Genomic DNA, 18,841 nt, shown 5'->3' with positions numbered 1-18,841 from the left:
AGCGGGAAGCCTGCTTCTCCCTCTCCCACTCCCCCTGCTTGTGTTCCCTCTCTTGCTGTCTCTCTCTGTCAAATAAATAAATAAAATCTTTAAAAAAATGTAATTCATATCACATTACTCCCCTGCAAAAATCTTCTAAGAGTTTACCATCTCAGAATAATACCCAAAGTCCTTACTTATTAGGGCCCACAAGACCTTACTCTACATGAGTTTGCCCTTCTCTGATGTCATCTCTTACCACTCCTAATTATTCATTCTGTTCTCACCACAATGGCTTCCTTGCTGTTCAAAAATGCCAAGCATGTGCCTCTGTGTTTACCTTTTGGAATGCTCTTTCCCCAGATATCTACTCTCTCACTTCAATTTTCTGCTCAAATGTCACATTATCAAAACACCCAATATGGAATTGCACCTATATTACATTTATTACTAATGGATATACTATTTTTAAAGTTCCTTGTCTGTCTCCCCCATGCTTAATCAAAGCAATGACTTTGCTTCATTCTCTGCTTTATTTTTAGTGCCTAGAACCATTACTTGCATATTGATGCTCAATATTTGTCAGCAACTTTAAAAATGCAAATTTTCCTTCATTTATCAATCTCCCCAGATGCTTCTGGTATAGAAAAAAGTTTGAAAATACAGCTTAAAACCTTTCAATGGTTTACCCCTTCTACTTCAAATAAAATCCAAATTCCTGTTCACGGACTAAAAGCCCCTGAATGATCCATTCCTTGATTACCTTCTGACCTCATTTTGAACCATTACTATCTTCAGAAACAATGCTCTAACCTTACTGGCTTTATTTAAGTTCCTGGAACATATCAAATTCTTTCCCATTTCAGACTCTCACATGCTGTTCCATCTGCGAGAAATGCTCTCTGCCTGGCCAATTCTTTTTTGTCTGAAATGTCCTAACTTAAATGGCAGCTGCTCAGAAAGACTATCCCGGAAAACTCTAATTGAGTCTGTGCTTTATCTTAATCTCTATACTTGTTTCAATTTTTCCAATTCTAGAATTATATTTCATTTGTTTATGTTGGTCTTCCTACTCCTCACGCTTTACAAGTGTAGAAAAAATATGCCTGTTTATATTCCCCAGAACATAGAAAGCATACACAATATTTTCTTTTTCCCTTTATACATTTTTTCAGGTCTTCCTCCCAGTACATTCCACTCAAGGCCAAATGTTTTATTTCCCAGAAAAGCATCTCTAAAATATTCTAGAAAGAATGACAAGTTTACACAGTAAAGAAAGTTTTAAGTTATTCTGAACAAAGATGAATAGGTATAACTTTTAAATGTAGAAGAACGCTATCCAATATGACTGGAGCATGATGCACAGTCTCTTGACAGCCCTGCACATAGGCTGTAGAATATCACAGAGGATGATATTAAGAAAGAAAATCAACACAAATCAGCAAAATCAAATGTAAACAGTCTTTAGAAATGAATCAGAGGGGCTCCTGGGTGGTGCAGTCGGTTAAACATCTGACTCTTGATTTCAGCTCAGGTCATGATCTCAGGGTTGTGAGACTGAGCCCCCCATCGGGCTCTGCGCTGGGCGTGGACCCTGTTTAAGATTCTCTCTCTCACCCTCTCTTTGCCCCTCCCCTCTCTAAAAATTTTTAAAAAAAAGAAATGAGTCAGAAATCCAAGGAAAACATGCTTTTGCTGAAAGCAGAAAGAAATTGTAAACAAAAACAAAAACAAAAAAACCCACACAGCTCAGTTTAACATCAACTCATGTCAGCAAAATTTACTGGGATGAGATATCTGGCTTTTACTGTGTTTTTGAAAGAGAAGCACAATATGGTTTACAAAACACTAGGAAAGAACCCAACTGGAATATGGTGATTAAGGGAACAGTGTAAGGGATCAAATAAATCCAGTTTAGACCCAACTGCTCTCCATGTTATAATAACATGATTAAATTGTTATTTTTGTTGTCATTAAATTAATGGAAGAAAAAATGAGAAAACTGAAAAAGAGGTAATGGCTGAAGATGACAAAATGGAGTCTGAAAAGCAGAAGTCATTTGGGGAGACCTCTTTCATTCTTGCCCCCCTCAACTCCTGCTGAACTGATCTACTAAATTGCTCTTGAATCTGTTTCTTATCCCCAATGGCACTAGCAACACTGTGAGAAACCCCAAAGCACCTCTTGTGTGAACCTCTTGTTTGAACAATAACCTACTCAGTCATGTCCTGAGACCCTTTCTTCTAGTCTCCATCTGGCAGTCAAGAATTATATATTAAATATGTAAATTGCATTGTTTCACTGTCCTACTTAAGATTCTTCATTAGCTTGCAAATGCTTTGGGGACAAAATTCAAAGATAAGAAATACATATTATATTATGATCAAATACACAAATATAAAACAAATAGGTCATGAAATTATCTTTGCTACATGGGATGCATTTTGATTTTTAAAAAATTTTCTCTTCTGGGGGCGCCTGGGTGGCTCATTCGTTAAGCGTCTGCCTTCAGCTCAGGTCGTGATCCCAGCGTCCTGGGATCGAGCCCCGCATTGGGCTCCCTGCTCGGCGGGAAGCCTGCTTCTCCCTCTCCCACTCCCCCTGCTTGTGTTCCCTCTCTCACTGTGTCTCTCTCTGTCAAATAAATAAATATTTAAAAAAAATTTTTTTTCTCTTCTGTTATTTTCTTTAAGAAACAAAACAAAACCAAAATATTTTTTAAAATGCTGCTCATAACCCACAAGTCATTTTTTTTTCCACAAGTCATTTCTTAAAGATTTATTTATTTATTTTAGAGAGGGAGAAAAGGCATGTGCGCCAAGTGGGAGGAGGGGCAGAGGAAGAGGGAGAGAATCTTCAAGCAGACTCCCCACTGAACGCGGATCCCAATGATGTGCCTCCATCCCAGGACCTCAAGATCATGACCAGAGCCAAAATCAAGAGTCGGATGCTTAACCAACTGAGCCACCCAAGCACCTCTACCAAGTCATTTTTATAACCCCTAGAAGGTTCTTCCTGGCCTAGACCCTGCCAGACTCTCCCCAACTCACACCTGGCATCTGTCCCTCACTAGGCTCCAACTATAAGGGCCTTCTTTGAATACCTCATATTACACCAAGCTCCATCCTCCTATGGCCTTCAGTACACTGTTGCCTCTGCCAGGAATGCTCCTTCCCTCTACCCTCAGCCTCCCTACCTGCTTTACATCCTTTCAGGGCTCACCTGAAACTTCACGTCCCTTTGCTATTCCTGAAAAGCTGTCCCCAATCCCAGACTCCAGCAATGCTGCACCTGTAATTCTCTCTTATATTAAGACAGCCACTCCACCCACTACAGCCTACAAGAGAAGCCCCCAGAGCTTTGGATGTTGGTAAGACCTCCATATCCTGCTATTGCTGGCTTCTCCCAGGAAGGCTTGACTTCCATCAGCTCTTAGTCCAACAATGCCACTACCCTTAGGTTATAATAGGAAGAAGTACTCATCTTCCCCAGAGAAACTACTCCAGGACCAATCCTGGAATTGGGATACCTGGGTATCCTAATACTCCTGGAAAGCCCTGGTTTCCTGCGTCCTTGTTCAACACTAAGACTCTCATCCTATTCTGGGTCTAGACATCTTTTATTGTGACACAGTATTCTCTTGCACTCTAACCAGTAGGCCTTCAGGAACTCACAGTATACTTTCTGCAAATACTCTGCAACCTCAGCCTCCTTCCCTTCTGTGTGTTCTCTTCACCTCTTGCTCTGTTTGCAACCTTGAGCACACTGCTTCCTCTGAAGCACTATTTTCCTCCACCTCATTCCACCTACCTTCCCCCCACAGTAGACATAATAGACCTTGTTATTTCCAATTATGGCAAGACCCTCAAAATCTCAATTTCAAGTAACCATCCTTTCTGATCACTAACACCCATATTCCCTGATCACTTACTCTTGTACCATCTCTCCAATATTTATCTCCATCTTAAAGACTCCTTTGAAATAAAAACAAAACAACCTCTCCTTTGATTCTACGGTTCACCCTGCAGCTCCTATTCATTTACTGTACTCCTTCCTGGTACAACTTCTCAAAAGAGATGTCTGTTATTTCCTTTCAATAATTTTCCCCCCTTTCTCTCCCACCCTCAGAACTTAACATTTTTGTCATATTTCCTTCTAGGCTTTTTTCCTTGCACTTTTATGCAGTTGAAATAGTACTACATATACAAACTTGAATCATACTTCTTTGTCCTAATTATCATAGCACTATTATTAAAAACTTCTAATACATTTTAAAACTCTATTTGTACTTTTGAGAATTCCTCAAATGGGCCCTCAACACTGCCTGGTGTGTTAAGTCACTGTCCCACAACAGTTTTTATTGTTGGCTTATTTATTCTCTTTTTAGTCCTCTACAATCAGGTTGTCATTCCTCTCATTTCCAAACCTACTCTGTCTGGGTCACCAGTACCCTTTGTCTTGCCAAATCCAATAGCCAGGTCTCATCCTTCATCCTCCTTGACCTCATAGCAGCATCTCTCACAGTTAACCGCTCCCTCCTTGTGTTTGTCACTGGCTTCCAGTCCTCTGCATTCCTGATTGCATCCTAGATCATAGGTTACTTAAGTTACTCCTGAATTTCCTTTGCTGGATCATTTTCCTTTTCCTAGCTAAGTGCTGGAATGCCCCATGGTTTAGCCCCTGGACTTTACCTTGACTTCCATCTAGATCAATTCCCTCCATAATCTCATCTAACCCCATAATCCAGAGATTAACCTCATATTTATTCCTCAGTCCTGACTACCATCCTACAGGCTGTTAAATGCTTATCTAACTTCTCTATTAAGGATATTTAATGGCCATCTCAAATGCATTACTCTTGACTTCCTTCTGCAAGCTTCCAAACTCTGATGCCTCTTTCTATTTCTAATCCTTCAGCAAATCCTGTCAATTTTACCATCAAATATAACCAGACCATAACACATTCTCATCACCTTCACATATTAAACCCCATTCCAAGCCACTATTATCTCTAATGTGGAATCCTGAACTAGTCCTCTAACTGATCTTCCTGCTTTCATTCTTATCCTCATTCTACACAAGCACCCAGGGTGATCTTTAAACAAAGATCCCCTACTCACCTGCACAAAACCCTCCAAGGGCTTCTTATCATGCTTAGAATAAAATCTCATTCCTTGCAATGGCCTATGTGGCCTTATACGACCTGTTCTCTGCCTATTTCTCTGACTTCAGCATTAATTTCCACTTTCACTCTCCTCGTTCTAACCACACAACCTTCCTGCCGATCCTCAAATAAGTGAAGTTCAGCATTTCCTCAGGACCTCTGCACTTCTGTTCCATCTGCCTAAACACACACTTTTTTTTTTTTGGCATGGCTAATTTCATTTAGGCCTCAGTTCAAAATTAGCTCCTCTGGGAGATCATCCCTGATTATCCTAATCTAAGAACACAGCAAGCTCTCAACAAACACTTGCTGGCTGGAGATACCAACTCAATTAAAAAAGAAATAAGAGAATTATCTCTGGAAGAAACCAAAGGTAGTTTCTTCATTAAAACAAAAGGGGAATATGAGAGAGGAAGAGTGGTAAATGTGAGCTGGAAGGGAAGTTCCTTTGGGAACTCATATTGATATCACCTTCCCGCTGAGACCTTAGACTTCCTTCCACAGGCATTTGAAGAGAGAGCTTCACACAAACATCTCAAAGTGCTGCCACGTCACAGACCAGCTGTATTATCAACAAGAGCTGCTCTTATGTGACTAGCTCTTTATTCACCTGAGCTCCTTCTTCTTGTCATGGCTCTCATCACCATCCAGGGGTCCTTCCCTTGCTCCAATAAAGAAAATACATCTGGTTTAGGGATCGAACATCCAGCTTAAAAGAAAAGAAATGGGATATGATCATGGTATGGGAGTCCCAGATTCAAATCCAGTCCATTGGTCATCAAAGAGAGACACTGAAGGAAGTGACAGAGGAAAATGTGAAGGTCTGAAGGATGAGAAATAAGAAAGCATACACAGTGGAGCTGTCTACTTCTGTTATCTAGGATGCAAGGGGAAGTTATTCAAATAATAAATGTGTCTTAAAGCTATCAGTGGAAGGGAGGAAGAGAAGGGACAAAAGCAGGGAAGGAAGGTGTCTTGTTTTGCAGAACCAACAGTTCCAGCCAAGGAGACACCTAAGTAGGTGTTTTACCTGATAGCCCCTTGCTAAGTGTGTCTAGCCCAGTAGCCCCTGATGTGAGTCAGTCTGAGCTGGAAGGGAGCTGAGGACCTGCACAGAAGCCCCCCTGAGCTGACCTGAAGTTACCTTTAGCTCACTGTAATACTGAGATGTACTACATGTTGGCTAGTTGAATTTAAAATTCTAAAAAATACTACTAAGGGGGTGCCTGGGTGGCTCAGTCGTTAAGCGTCTGCCTTCGGCTCAGGTCATGATCCCAGGGTCCTGGGATCGAGCCCCACATCAGGCTCCCTGCTCCGCAGGAAGCCTGCTTCTCCCTCTCCCACTCCCCCTGCTTGTGTTCCCTCTCGCTGTCTCTCTCTCTGTCAAATAAATAAATAAAATCTTAAAAAAAAAATACTACTAAGATCTCTTCCTATGAGTAGAGTTTTGTGCCATTTTTTGAACATACAATGTACACACTGGCACGCTGAAATGCTGGACATGTGCAACTGGACCAGAAGTGCCCATATGAGCTCCCTGCCCCTGCGCCCTGCATAAAAACTTCCTATACTAACCCCACAGGGAGACAATGCTTTCAGAACGATCTCCTGGTTTCCTTACTTGTAACAAGCAATAAAAAGTGCTTTACTTTCAACATTTCCTTGGATTGTGTGCAATTTGGTGCACAACAAGCAGTGAACTACTCGAGTTCGGTTACACTTCTATCTCCAAAAAACTCAAACCTTTCCTTAGGGAATAAAAACCAGAAAATCATAATGACACAGGCAGAAAATATGGGAGACAAGTTCTGAGTATTGTAGGAGATGATCTTACCCAGGGAGACCAGGTTGCTGTAGTTCTCCAACATCACATGCCTGTACAAGGCCCTCTGAGTGGAGTTAAGGCATTCCCACTCCTCCTGGGAGAAGTCGATGGCCACGTCCTTGAAAGTCACCAACCACTGAAACAAGTCCATTTATTATTGGTGAAAATATGACAATGACTCTGAGGTAAAAAGAGGAGGGCATGAAGGAAGGGGATGACACAGTAAATAGGTCATGGCTGAACACCTTGTAACATTAAAGGAAATTAGGTGCCTGAACTATGGTGTCAACATGATCCATGATCACTCCTATTGCTAGAGAGGAAGATAAAATTTCCTATGTAAAATAGGATAATTCTATTATCCAGAAAAATCCAGGAATACAAAAGGCCAGATGAATGTAGCTCTCTAATTAAATGAAATGGTATATGCAGTCACACAGAATATTAAGCTTTCAAATTCTCAAAAAACAGTAATTCTCAATAAATATGAGTTCTTTCCTTCTCTTCTCCCCTTGAAGAAAAATGTAAACAAATTTAGTGACATATTTCCAAATAATTTTTAATAAATCTCTAGGCCAAACATAGAATTTGGGGCGGGTGCCTGGGTGGCTCAGTCAGTTAAGCTCAAGTCATGATCCCAGGGTCCTGGGATCGAGCCCTTCTATGGCGTTCCCCGCTTGGCAGGGAGTCTGCTTGGGATTCTCTCTCTCCCTCTCCTTCTGCCCCTCCTCCCACTCACACACACACACACACACACACTCTCTCTCTCTAAACAAATAAATAAATAAATAAAATCTTTTTTAAAAAAAGAATTTTTTGAAGATTCAAATTCTTCAAGTCACAATATTATGTCACAGAATATAATTGATATTTCCATTTTATGGATGAAATGATCTGCTTATTTGGGAGTATTTCAATTAAGTTCTCTAATGTCTCTGAGCCCTAAGAATCTACAGTTTTCAAGAGAGTAGGCATTTGGCAGATTTTATTTCTACCTCCTTTTGTGCAAGCTGATGGATGCCAATCTAGGTGCTATAGGAATCACAGACACATTCTGGCCAACTCCAAGGTAAACCTGACTGCTGATCATCCTCTCATTGGTTCCTGGGCAAGAGGGTTGTGGTACATGGAATAACAGCTCCCCAAAGATGTCCACATCTGAATCCCTGAACCTTTGAATTTGTAACCCTATATGACAAATGTAGATGTGATTAGGATCTTTAGATGGATAGATTATCCTGGATTATCTGGTTGGGCCCAATGTAACCATAAGGGTATTTTAAGTAACAGAGGCAGACAGAAGAGTCAGAGACGGAGATGTGATAATGAAAGCAGAAGTCAGAATGATGATTGCTGGCTCTGAAAATGGAAGGGAGCCATGAGCCAAGGAATGTGGGCAGCCTACAGCAGCTGGAAAAATGCAAGCAAATAGATTCTCCTCTAGAACCTCCAGAAGAACACAGACCTACCAACACCTTGATTTTAGCCTGTAAAACCAATTTCAGACTTTGACCTCCAGAAGTATAGATAATAAACTTGGGTTGTTTTAAGTCACTAAGTTTGTAATAATTTGTTACAGCATCAACAGGAAACTATACAAGAGGCAAGATCTCTTCCTTCTCAGACTTTAGTTCCCCACCCAATCTTAAAAGCCTCGCAGAAAATGTCATCACACACTGAGACTTGGAACATCCAGCAGAAATGCTGTCACTTCCCAGTGGGAAACCTAGGTTTGTAGAGATCAGTTTGTTATGGGTCCCCTGTAACTACCTCACCAAACCATTATACTAATACTGCTCTTAAGGGGAGACATTTCTGCTTCCTTAGGGCTCCTGGCAGAAGACTGTGCATATAAAATATGTAGAATGAGCTGGAAAAAAACACCTAAACACTGTCTGGTGAGGGGAAAAGCATTTAGAGAATGGAGCTCTTTGCTAGGATCAGTCACTGGAATGGGAAAAATTGGGGAGCAGTTCCCTTAGGCAACTAAGGCAGGCAGGAAATTTGGGGATAAATAAATCTGGTGTTCACATCACACAACAAACGATTGTGCTCGAAGGAGGAAACATGAAATAGCAACTCACATGGGGCATGTTTTTTAGAACTGTCAGGACTGATCGGTTTTCTGGGTTCTTCTCCTGGAGATGTGCAGAGTCCAAAGAAGGCAGAGCTAGAGACGGAAAAAGAAGCCATGAGGTCATGATTGCCTCAGAGCCCACAGAATAAGCACCTTGGAACTACTTTTATTTCACCTCTTTGAGGGAGGTTGGAAAAATCTTAGCCTTCCTTCAAATCCAATGGAATACAGCTGTGGCAGAAGGAATTCATGCCAGATTTTTCCTTAATCCCCATGATCCTTAACAGGACCTCAGAGGGTGCCAGTTTTCCAGGGTATCTCACACCTTTAGTATAGGGGCATACCTAGGAAGCCCTGGGGAGCACAGCTTCCCCAGGTATCCCTCCCCAACACATACATACAAGTATGAAGTGAGATGCTTTGCTCTCACAGCTTAAGGGGTCAATCCCATAAGGCTGCTCCTCACTCCAGAAGCCAAACTGAAATCCCTGGCCATCAGTACTTCTGACCAACCAGCCATAAACTGGGGGCTCCCACAATCTCCTCCTAGGTTTTATACTTTGTTAGGATGGCTCACATAACTCAGGAAGGTACTCTGCTTACATTTATGAATTTATTATAAAGGATACAACTCTGGAACAGCCAAATGGAAAAGATGCATAGGACAAGGTATTGGCAGGGGGAATGCTTGGAGCTTTCCATGCCCTCTCTGGGAATGCCAACTTCACAACAGCTCAATGTGTTCACCAACCCAGAAGCTCATCGAATCTCCTAGTGCAAGAGTTTGTATGGCCCTTGACCTCCGGTGTCACCCACCCCTTTCCTGGAGGTCAGTGGATGGGTTGGAAAGTTCCAATCCTCTAATCACTTAGTCTTTCTGGTAACCCCAACCCCATTCTGAGACTATCTAGGGGCCCACCCTAGCCACTTCATTAGCATAAATTCAGGGGCTTGTTATGAAAAATGAAAGACACTCCTATCACTCAGAAAATTCCAAGGGTGTTAGGAGCTCTGTGCCAAGAAATGGGGATAAAAACCAAATATATTATTATATCACAAATACTACTGCAAAATTTGACATACCAGCAAACAAAAATCCAACAGCATGTTAAAAAAACAATCATAATTAAGTGGGACTTTCTCTGTAATAAAAAGATGGTTTGATATTAGAATGTCCACTTATATAATCCACGATATTAATCGTTGTAAGGAAGAAAATCATACTATCTTCATAAATGCCAAAAAAATTTCATAAAATTTACCATCCATTCCTGATAAGAACACAAGAAATAGGAATTGATGACTATTTTAATGATAGTCGGGAAAACTGACATGAATGGAGCCATTTTAAAATGAAGCTAGATGGACCACTCCAGAGAAACTGCCTTATGCCTCTCCGTTTGAACTGGGTCAAAACCTGTAGACTGGGCAAAACAGCAACTGTTTCAGGCAACTGCTTGAAATGTCAGCAGGAGAACAGATCCTGATCATAAGACTGACGGTTGTGGACTTTCTGAAGAAATAATCAGTAGTCAATCAGTGTATAACCAAGAGTAGTTTAGCTTTTTTTTTTTCTCTTAACTCATGTTAAAAAAAAAAAAAAAATCCTTGCTTTTACTCTACAAGTGGGACACTATTTGGTTTCTATCTGAATCTGCACTCCCTGAATTGAAAATTTTTTATCCTAATAAATGCTCATTTGCCTCTCATGGCAGCACTCTATTTCCAGGTTTACAGTAGAAACAAGGAAAGAATACCCACTACTCTATCACTTATCATTGTATTAGCTATATTAGTCAATATGAAAAGGCAAGAGAAATCAACAAGAGCAACAAGAATAACAAAAGAATAGGCAAACTCCCTCTATGAGATATGACAGCATGCCTAAAAACCCCATGAGTGCAATGAAAGAAAAAAAAAAACAACTTAGTAAATTAGCAGGATATAAAATTGGCATGAAAAGAAATGACTTTTATATATAAAACAATAATCACACAGAAAATATAATAAAGAAAAGCCACAAAAAGGATGAAATACCTAGGCCCAAGTTTGACAAGAAATGTATAAAACCTGCAAGAAGAAAAACTTGAAATACTCCTGAAAGACCTAAAAATAGATTTGAACAAATGGTTAGAACAGCATTTCTCAACATCTTTTTCCATCACTGCCCCTCTGAAGAGCCACTTTATTTATTTATTTTTAAAGATTTTATTTATTTCTTTGACAGAGAGAGACACAGCGAGAGAGGGAACACAAGCAGGGGGAGTGGGAGAGGGAGAAACAGACTCCCCTCTGAGCAGGAAGCCCGATGCGGGGCTCGATCCCAGGACCCTGGGATCATGACCTGAGCCGAAGGCAGATGCTTAACGACTGAGCCACCCAGGCGCCCCTGAAGAGCCATTTTAGACACTTTTTTTTCCTAACTGTCCCCCTCTACCATGAAATTTTAATAGGACAGATATACTATAGTATATGCATTTATGTAAGTATATAATATAAACAGTGTAATCAAATTTTTAACATATCATTCAAAACCATTCTTTTCTATAAAAAAGTAAAACAACTGAAAACTTAATTTCTTAAAAATTATTTTTAGTGAACTTAACTTTTACTAGATAGAAGAAACTTTTAACTAGTTGATCTTCATTCCCATACTGTCAACATTTTAACTTCTCACCATTTGATGTAATTGATGGGTTTCACAATGTTAAATTTTACCCAAGATCTATGATCCTGAAAAATAGCCACGATGAGAGATACCCCCTCAATCTTTATGGACTAGGACACAGCTGAATGAAATCAATCTCCCTTCCCCATATAACTTAGATAAGACTGGAAGATGACCCCTCCCCCCCTTTTTAACATACAAGGCCAGGCAGAGCCTCCAAATGGCCATTCTTTGTCTCATAAATGACTAGATGAGCTGTTGGACCCCACTGACTAATCTGGACAAAATGCGTGATAACTTCACTTGACCAAACTTTAATCAGACTTCTCTCCTTCTTCCAGGCCCTTGAACTTTGGCCTACCCTGTATTCTGTGCCAGCATAGGAATACAAACAACCCTCTTAACAATGACTCAAGGCGCTCCCCAGCTGACTGCAGAGAACACAATCTACACAACTGACCACCCACTCATCCCACGCTGCCACATCCACTTCTTTCTGGCCTTGTTTACCCTCCTTATAAAAGAAAATTCTTTTCTGCCTGACCTTTTAAATGCCTGCAGGTCTTATGGATGGAATGTTCTCCCAATTACAAGTCTTCCTTCCCTCACTGCAGTGATCCTTTGGATAAAGTCATTCCTTAGCTAAGTCCAAATTTGTCTCTTATGAGACATGTTGAATAACTTTATAGAATAATAAAACATTCTTTTTATTTAATCCTCAAATACCAAGTCAAACACAGAAGCATGATCAAACATAAACAACATCCACATGGCAGCCAATGGGCCCATGCAAGGCCACCTCTTGCGATACAACTTCAAGATTGAGCAATCATTTGAGAGAAAGGTCTCCATTTACAGCCACCTATTTGCCACAGGAACACTGATCTTCTTTGGTAGCGTTTACCTTGCATACATATATCTTCTGTGACCTCAGTGTTGGTGCTGTTCACGTGATACCCAAGAAATGCCAGTGAGAGAGTAAATAATGAGGAGTAAGATTTTGTTGGCTAAACTGAGTTTTGGAGAGTCACAAACCATTACTGTATGTATCTAAGATTTCTTCACTCCACCCCTGCCCAACACCAATTTTCAACCCCTGGAAGGCAGGATCACCCTTACTGAGAATACATGGGCTAAACCAATATATTATAATGAGGTTAATTCTCTGAACATGGATAGGATATTTGATATATAAATTAAAATATAAGTTAAATATGATCCCAATAAAAATACTAACAAGTATGGTGGTAGACACAAATTTAAATTCATTTTTTTAAAAGATTTTATTTATTTGACAGAGAGAGACACAGCGAGAGAGGGAACACAAGCAGGGGGAGTAGGAGAGGGAGAAGCCGACTTCCCGCCGAGCAGGGAGCCCGATGTGGGGCTCGATCCCAGGACTCTGGGATCATGACCCGAGCAGAAGACAGATGCTTAACGACTGAGCCACCCAGGCACCCCCAAATTTAAATTCATTAAGCAAGAAAATTAAAAAAGCAAGAATAGCCAGAAAATGCCTAGAAAAAGAAGAGAACAGAGATTTAAGAGATGTTATAAAGTCTCTGTCACTAAAATACTGGTTACTGGCACCTGAATAGACATTCAGATTAATGGAATTGTAGAACCTTTGATCTCTAAGGAAAAACTGATTATTTAATAAATGTTATTGAAAAAAGTAAAATTGGATCCACATTTTATACCACATACCAGGATTAACTCCAAATGGATAAGAGATCTACATATTAAAAACTGAAATCATAAAAATGCCAGTCTTAGTTCATTTGGCTGCTATAACAAAATACCACAGACCAGGAAGCTTATAAACAACAGAAATTTATTTCTCACAGCTCTGGAGGCTGGAAGTCCAAGATCAGGGAGTCACCTTGGCCAAATGCCAGGGCCCTCTTCTTGGTCACACTTACTGTATCCTCACTGGGCTTCTTTTATAAAGGCACTAATCACATTCACGAGGAATTTACTCTCATTATCTCATTACCACCCAAAGGTTCCACCTCCAAATACTATCATTTTGGGCATTAGGATTTCAACATATGAGTTTTTTGGGGAGGGTCAAACATTCAGCCCAAAGGCACGCTAAAAGAAAAAAATGGTTGAGTTCCTTTTAGGTTGAGAGGAGAAAAGCCTTTCTATTTCTTACAATCAAATGAATACATTTTACTATATTTAAAAATTGCCCAGATAAAAGAACACAAACACAAATAACAAATTGGGAGATTACCTGCAACCTAAAAAAAAAAAAAAAAAAGTGACCTTCCTAAGACCAAAAGAGCTTCACTTTGAAAATCAAGATAAAGATTAAAAATCATTATTAAAAAGGACAAAACAGGGGTGCCTGGGTGGCTCAGTTGGTTAAGCATCTGCCTTCAGCTCAGGTCATGATCCCAGAGTCCTGGGATCGAGCCCTGCATTGGGCTCCCTGCTCAGCGGGGAGTCTGTTTCTCCCTCTGCCTCTCCCCCTGCTCATGTTGGCATGCTCCCTTCTCTCTCTCTGAAATAAATAAAATCTTTTAAAAAAAGGACAAAACTAAAAAAGACAATTCATAAAAAAGGAAGCCAATGTTCAACCTCATTTATATAAGAGAAACCTAAATTGAAACTAAATTGAGAAGACTTCTAATTCCAATGATGATTAAGATCCTCCTGGACTTGGGGCGCCTGGGTGGCTCAGGTCATGATCCCAGGGTCCTGGGATCGAGCCCCACATCAGGCTCCCTGCTCCGCGGGAAACCTGCTTCTCCCTCTCCCCCTGCTTGTGTTCCCTCTCTCGCTGTGTCTCTGTCAAATAAATAAAATAAGATCTTAAAAAAAAAAAAGATCCTCCTGGACTAACTTCCCTACAGAAAGTACTATCAATGTAGACAATAAAAAACGCAGCCAACTGCAGTTACTGGGGAATGAACTGAAGCACCCACCTTTCCTGCCAAAAATCCGTAATTTGAATCCGATCAGGAAGAAATATCAAAGACATGCAAACTGAAGAACAATCTGCAAAATAACTGACCTGTACTCTTCAAAAATGTCAAGATAATGACCAAAAAAGGCCCAGGAATTGTTTCAGATTAAAGAAGACTAAAGAGATGTGATAACTGAATGAAATGTTTGATCCTAGATATGATTCTGGAATGGAGCCCAGATCAGCGGAAAGAAAGCTATGAAGGACAGTACTGGGACAACTAGTGAAATTTTTCTATGAATTCTGAATTAAATAATTATTATATCTATGTTACATTTCCTGATTTTAATAAATGAACTACAGTGATAGTCCTTGTACTTAGAAAAAGACACTGATAAAATACACTGATGTATTTTTATGGATAAAGGAACATGATATCTGAAAATTACTACCAAATGGTTCAGAAAAAAAAGTACATATGTAGAAGGAAAGAGCAAACAAAAAACTAAATGTTAATAACTGGTAAATCTATAAGGGCATAGGAGAGTTCATTCTATTATTTTGGGGGGCAACTTTTCTGTAAGTGTAATGTATCAAAATAAAATTTTAAAAAAATCAATGTTATGAGAAGAACATTTACACTTGATTAAGAGATGAAAGGGACATAACCAAATATAACACATGAACCTTAAATATAGAAAATATGATAACCAAAATAAATTTAAATACATTCCCTATCTTGATAGATAGTTCTAACAGTGCTATTGTTGCTTTGAAATCTTTACAAGTATATTTTAGGGTAAAACAAATGAATTATATTATACCTTCTTCTATTAATAGGTGAAAAAGGAAAGGGAACCTTATAAAAGGATTAAGTGGACGGCACTTGAACAGTGATCAATATGGCATCACCAGAAGTGGGACACCAGACTTTAAAAGCCCCAGGATGTGATGAATAGGAAGTACACAGCACCAACTATGAATTATTTTTGCCCAAAAATGTGGTTTATGCAAAATATGATCTGAATTTGATCAAGCCCCTAGATCTAACTACTCGTTTACAGAAATATGGGGCATTGGGGAACAAATTATATGACACCACAAGGTAGCAATTAGCCAAAAGCAGAATGTAGAATAATCTATAAACAACCTAGTTTTTTACAAAACAGTGATACCTATTAAAATACAACAAAAGCAAAAAATAGAAGGGAAACTGTTGTAAAGAAATTTAAGAGGCTTGGCAACTGAATGCACTGTGTAGACCTTATCTGGACCATGATTTGAACAAATCAATTGTAAAAACCTATCTTTGAAAGAACTGGAGAAACCCGAATATGTACTGCATATATGCTATTATGGAATTACTGTTAGTTTTTAAAGTTGGGATAACATCATGGTGATTATCTAAAAATGATATTCTTTTTGGTTATATATGCATACATATGGATAAAATTATGTAAATTCTTGAAATGCTACAGAAAAAAGGAGGAAGGATAGATATAAGGATATTTGCAAATGTTTTAAATTATAGCTGGGTGTTGAGCACATTGGGGTTCATATTATTTTCTTCTATGCTTGAAAATTTCCATAATAAAGTTAAAATAAAAATCTTCAAATTTCCTCCAGAGGGTATAGTTCTCTCTCATCAAAAATCAGGCCAGAAAGGGCTGATTTGTCATTGACTGGAAAGGAGAGGTGTAGTGTGGTTGGAGAATGGAGTATGCTCATCCCTGCAGCGCCATCATTTCTGGGGATAGCGATGCCTAACGACCAGTCACTGAATGGCTGGTTCCTCCTTAAGATGTTTGTGGCTGGAGGTAGCAACATCTTGAAAAATAGTAAACTTGAGGGAAGAAAGAAAATGACAACTTATTTTAGGCAAGCTTTTTAGACGTGCAAGATTCTTTTTCCTTCCCTGTGTGGCTCTGTTGGAAAAGGAAAACGGAGAAAACAATCACAGGATATTAAGCCTTTTTCAGAGCCAACAAAACAATTTAGGAGCATCTCCCAGAACAACTTCAAGACAGAGAAAGGGATTGGTTTTCCCCACAGGGCTCTCAAAGTAGAACGGGGCATCCTATTATGCTGGTCTTCTCCCTTCTTAGGGCACTTCCAGGTGTAAATCCTCATTATAGGGGCAGCTTCAAAATAGGCACGTTCTCTCTGCATAGTGAAGTGAAGGAATTACAGCAGCTGGAACCGCGCGATTCTCAACGGGCTCTGTCCCTGTCACAGGGGGGCTAAAGTACTCAGGCGCGAAGGATCCCAGCTGCCAAAAGCAGTAGATGATGGCAGGTGAGCCCATCGTGCCGCTACAGAAGCGGACACACACACATCCCGCGCGGTGGAACGTTAAGGGTAACATATTCCTAATACCCTCCTCCCGGAACCAAAGTCACGGTGCCGAGTTTGCCAGCGGGAAAGGGGTGCCAAGTGCACTCCACTATCACCCGCGCGGAGGAACAAAACTAATAGCGCCACGCCCCTGCTCGGAACCGAAGTGACGGTGCCGATACTGCCGGCGGAGAAGGGCACAGGCATCCCGCGACCGCAAGGCCGACTTCCGTAAGGAATTAACCTGGAGCGCTACGACTTAGGAGAAACGTAGTCCAGAGCCGGGGTCGCCCCGATTCCTGTCAGCACCGAGCCCGGGCCGGCATACCGGTATTCCCAGCACCACATGGGAACTTTTTTTCTGGGTTCCCCAAACCATATGCGGCGTGCGGGTCCCAGGGAGGCGGTCCACTCACCTGGCCGGTGCAGACTGGTTCCTTGCATCAAGACGTAACGGAATGAGCGTACGAGACGGCGCAGGGACGCGGTGGCCTCCGGGAAATGTAGTAAAAAAATGTGACCCCAGTTCGATCCAACAGAATACAGAGGCCGTAGCCACATTGTGCGGCCCGGAATCGGGCGCGCCTTGAGTCTCCTTTGCTCCAGTGGGGGATCTCGCGCTACTAAGGTGTGAGCCGACCTATTTCCTTTAGTCGAGTGACCCTAGAAAATCCCAAGGAGGTTACCAGAAGCTGGGTCTTGTAGTGATGCCGTCAGAGAAATGTAGTCCAGGGCTGAGAAAGCTGCAGAAGGCCAGGAGGTAGGGTCCGGATTTCTCAGACAGGAGCTCTGGCTCAGACGCAGTAGTTGTGACTACCAGGTTTCTGCTCAAGAGGCATCAGGGGTTTGACGCTTACTTCGCGGTCGCGTGTTTGTATCCAAGTGTCCTCTGCAAGGGAAGCGAGGACTGCGGGCAGTGTGCCGTGTGTCCGATTATGTTTGAAACTGTGAGAGGGATATTAGTGGATAAGCGTGTGATCCATTAGGGGTTATGTGAGAGCGTCTCGGGACGGTGTGAGTATAAGGGTGATGTCTGGGATTGATCAGACAGTCTGCAACTAAGTATTTTATAACTTATAACAAAGAAACCTTTTCTTCGCATGGTTATGAATTTTGAATTAGACTTGTTAAATGAATGATACGTTGAGAGCTCACCTGTAGCAGTGAATGTGGGAAAAGAAGTGTATGCAGCACTGTGTAATAGTGGTATCTCTAAGCTTCTGTTTCCTCACCTGTAAAATGAGTTTAACATTTGTGTAACGTTTTGGAGCACTGCTGTCCAATAGAACTTTCTGCAAAACTCGGTTCCGTGTTCTGTATCTGCACTGTCCAGAACAGTAGCCACTAGCCACTTATGGCTGTTGAGCCTCTTAAATATGGTTAGTTTGACTGAAGAATGAATTAGTGATTTTGTTTAATTTTAATACATTTAAATTTAAGCAGTTATATGTGGCGACCTAAATTGAACACAGCAGTCTGCAGTATCAATTTCCTTTCAAGATTTAGAGGGGGAGAAACTTAACTAACTTCATCTAGCAAATAATTTGAAAAAATGAGTTTTATAGTGAAATGAAGAGGGATGGGGGTGCCTGGGTGGCTCAATTGGTTAAGTGTCCGACTTCAGCTCGGGTCATGATCTCAGGGTCCTGGGATCGAGCCGCATATGGGGCTCCCTGCCAGCGGGGAGTCTGCTTCTCCCACTCCCTCTGCCCTGCTTGTGCTTTCTCTCTCTCTCAAATAAATAAATACATAAAATCTTTATTTAAAAAAGAGAGAGATAAAAAAATGTAAATTCAGTCTTAATCTTTTTTTTAGTGGAATAATTTAGAGGAAGTGCATAAATATTACATATACATCTCCATGATTTTTGCATGCACAGG

At 40.7% G+C, this 18,841-nt stretch overlaps 1 protein-coding gene across 1 annotated transcript in view; it reads right to left on the bottom strand.

Moving 5' to 3' along the window:
- Positions 1 to 18,841, bottom strand: part of LOC116623213 — a 56,505-nt gene that overhangs the window by 3,246 nt on the left and 34,418 nt on the right. The window contains exons 5-9 of the mRNA XM_032390153.1: positions 17,819 to 17,906; positions 17,378 to 17,624; positions 9,053 to 9,138; positions 6,978 to 7,104; positions 5,754 to 5,852 (exon numbers count right to left, since the gene is read on the bottom strand). Of these exons, the coding sequence (XP_032246044.1) occupies positions 5,754 to 5,852; positions 6,978 to 7,104; positions 9,053 to 9,138; positions 17,378 to 17,624; positions 17,819 to 17,906 (647 nt within the window). The remainder of the gene's footprint in view (positions 1 to 5,753; positions 5,853 to 6,977; positions 7,105 to 9,052; positions 9,139 to 17,377; positions 17,625 to 17,818; positions 17,907 to 18,841) is intronic.

The sequence above is a fragment of the Phoca vitulina genome, unplaced genomic scaffold (genome assembly GCF_004348235.1).
Source record: "Phoca vitulina isolate PV1807 unplaced genomic scaffold, GSC_HSeal_1.0 scaffold58, whole genome shotgun sequence".
NCBI classification, from domain to species: domain Eukaryota; kingdom Metazoa; phylum Chordata; class Mammalia; order Carnivora; family Phocidae; genus Phoca; species Phoca vitulina.
The sequence above is the reverse complement of the archived record's forward strand: the minus strand, read 5'-3'. Positions and strand labels throughout refer to the sequence as shown.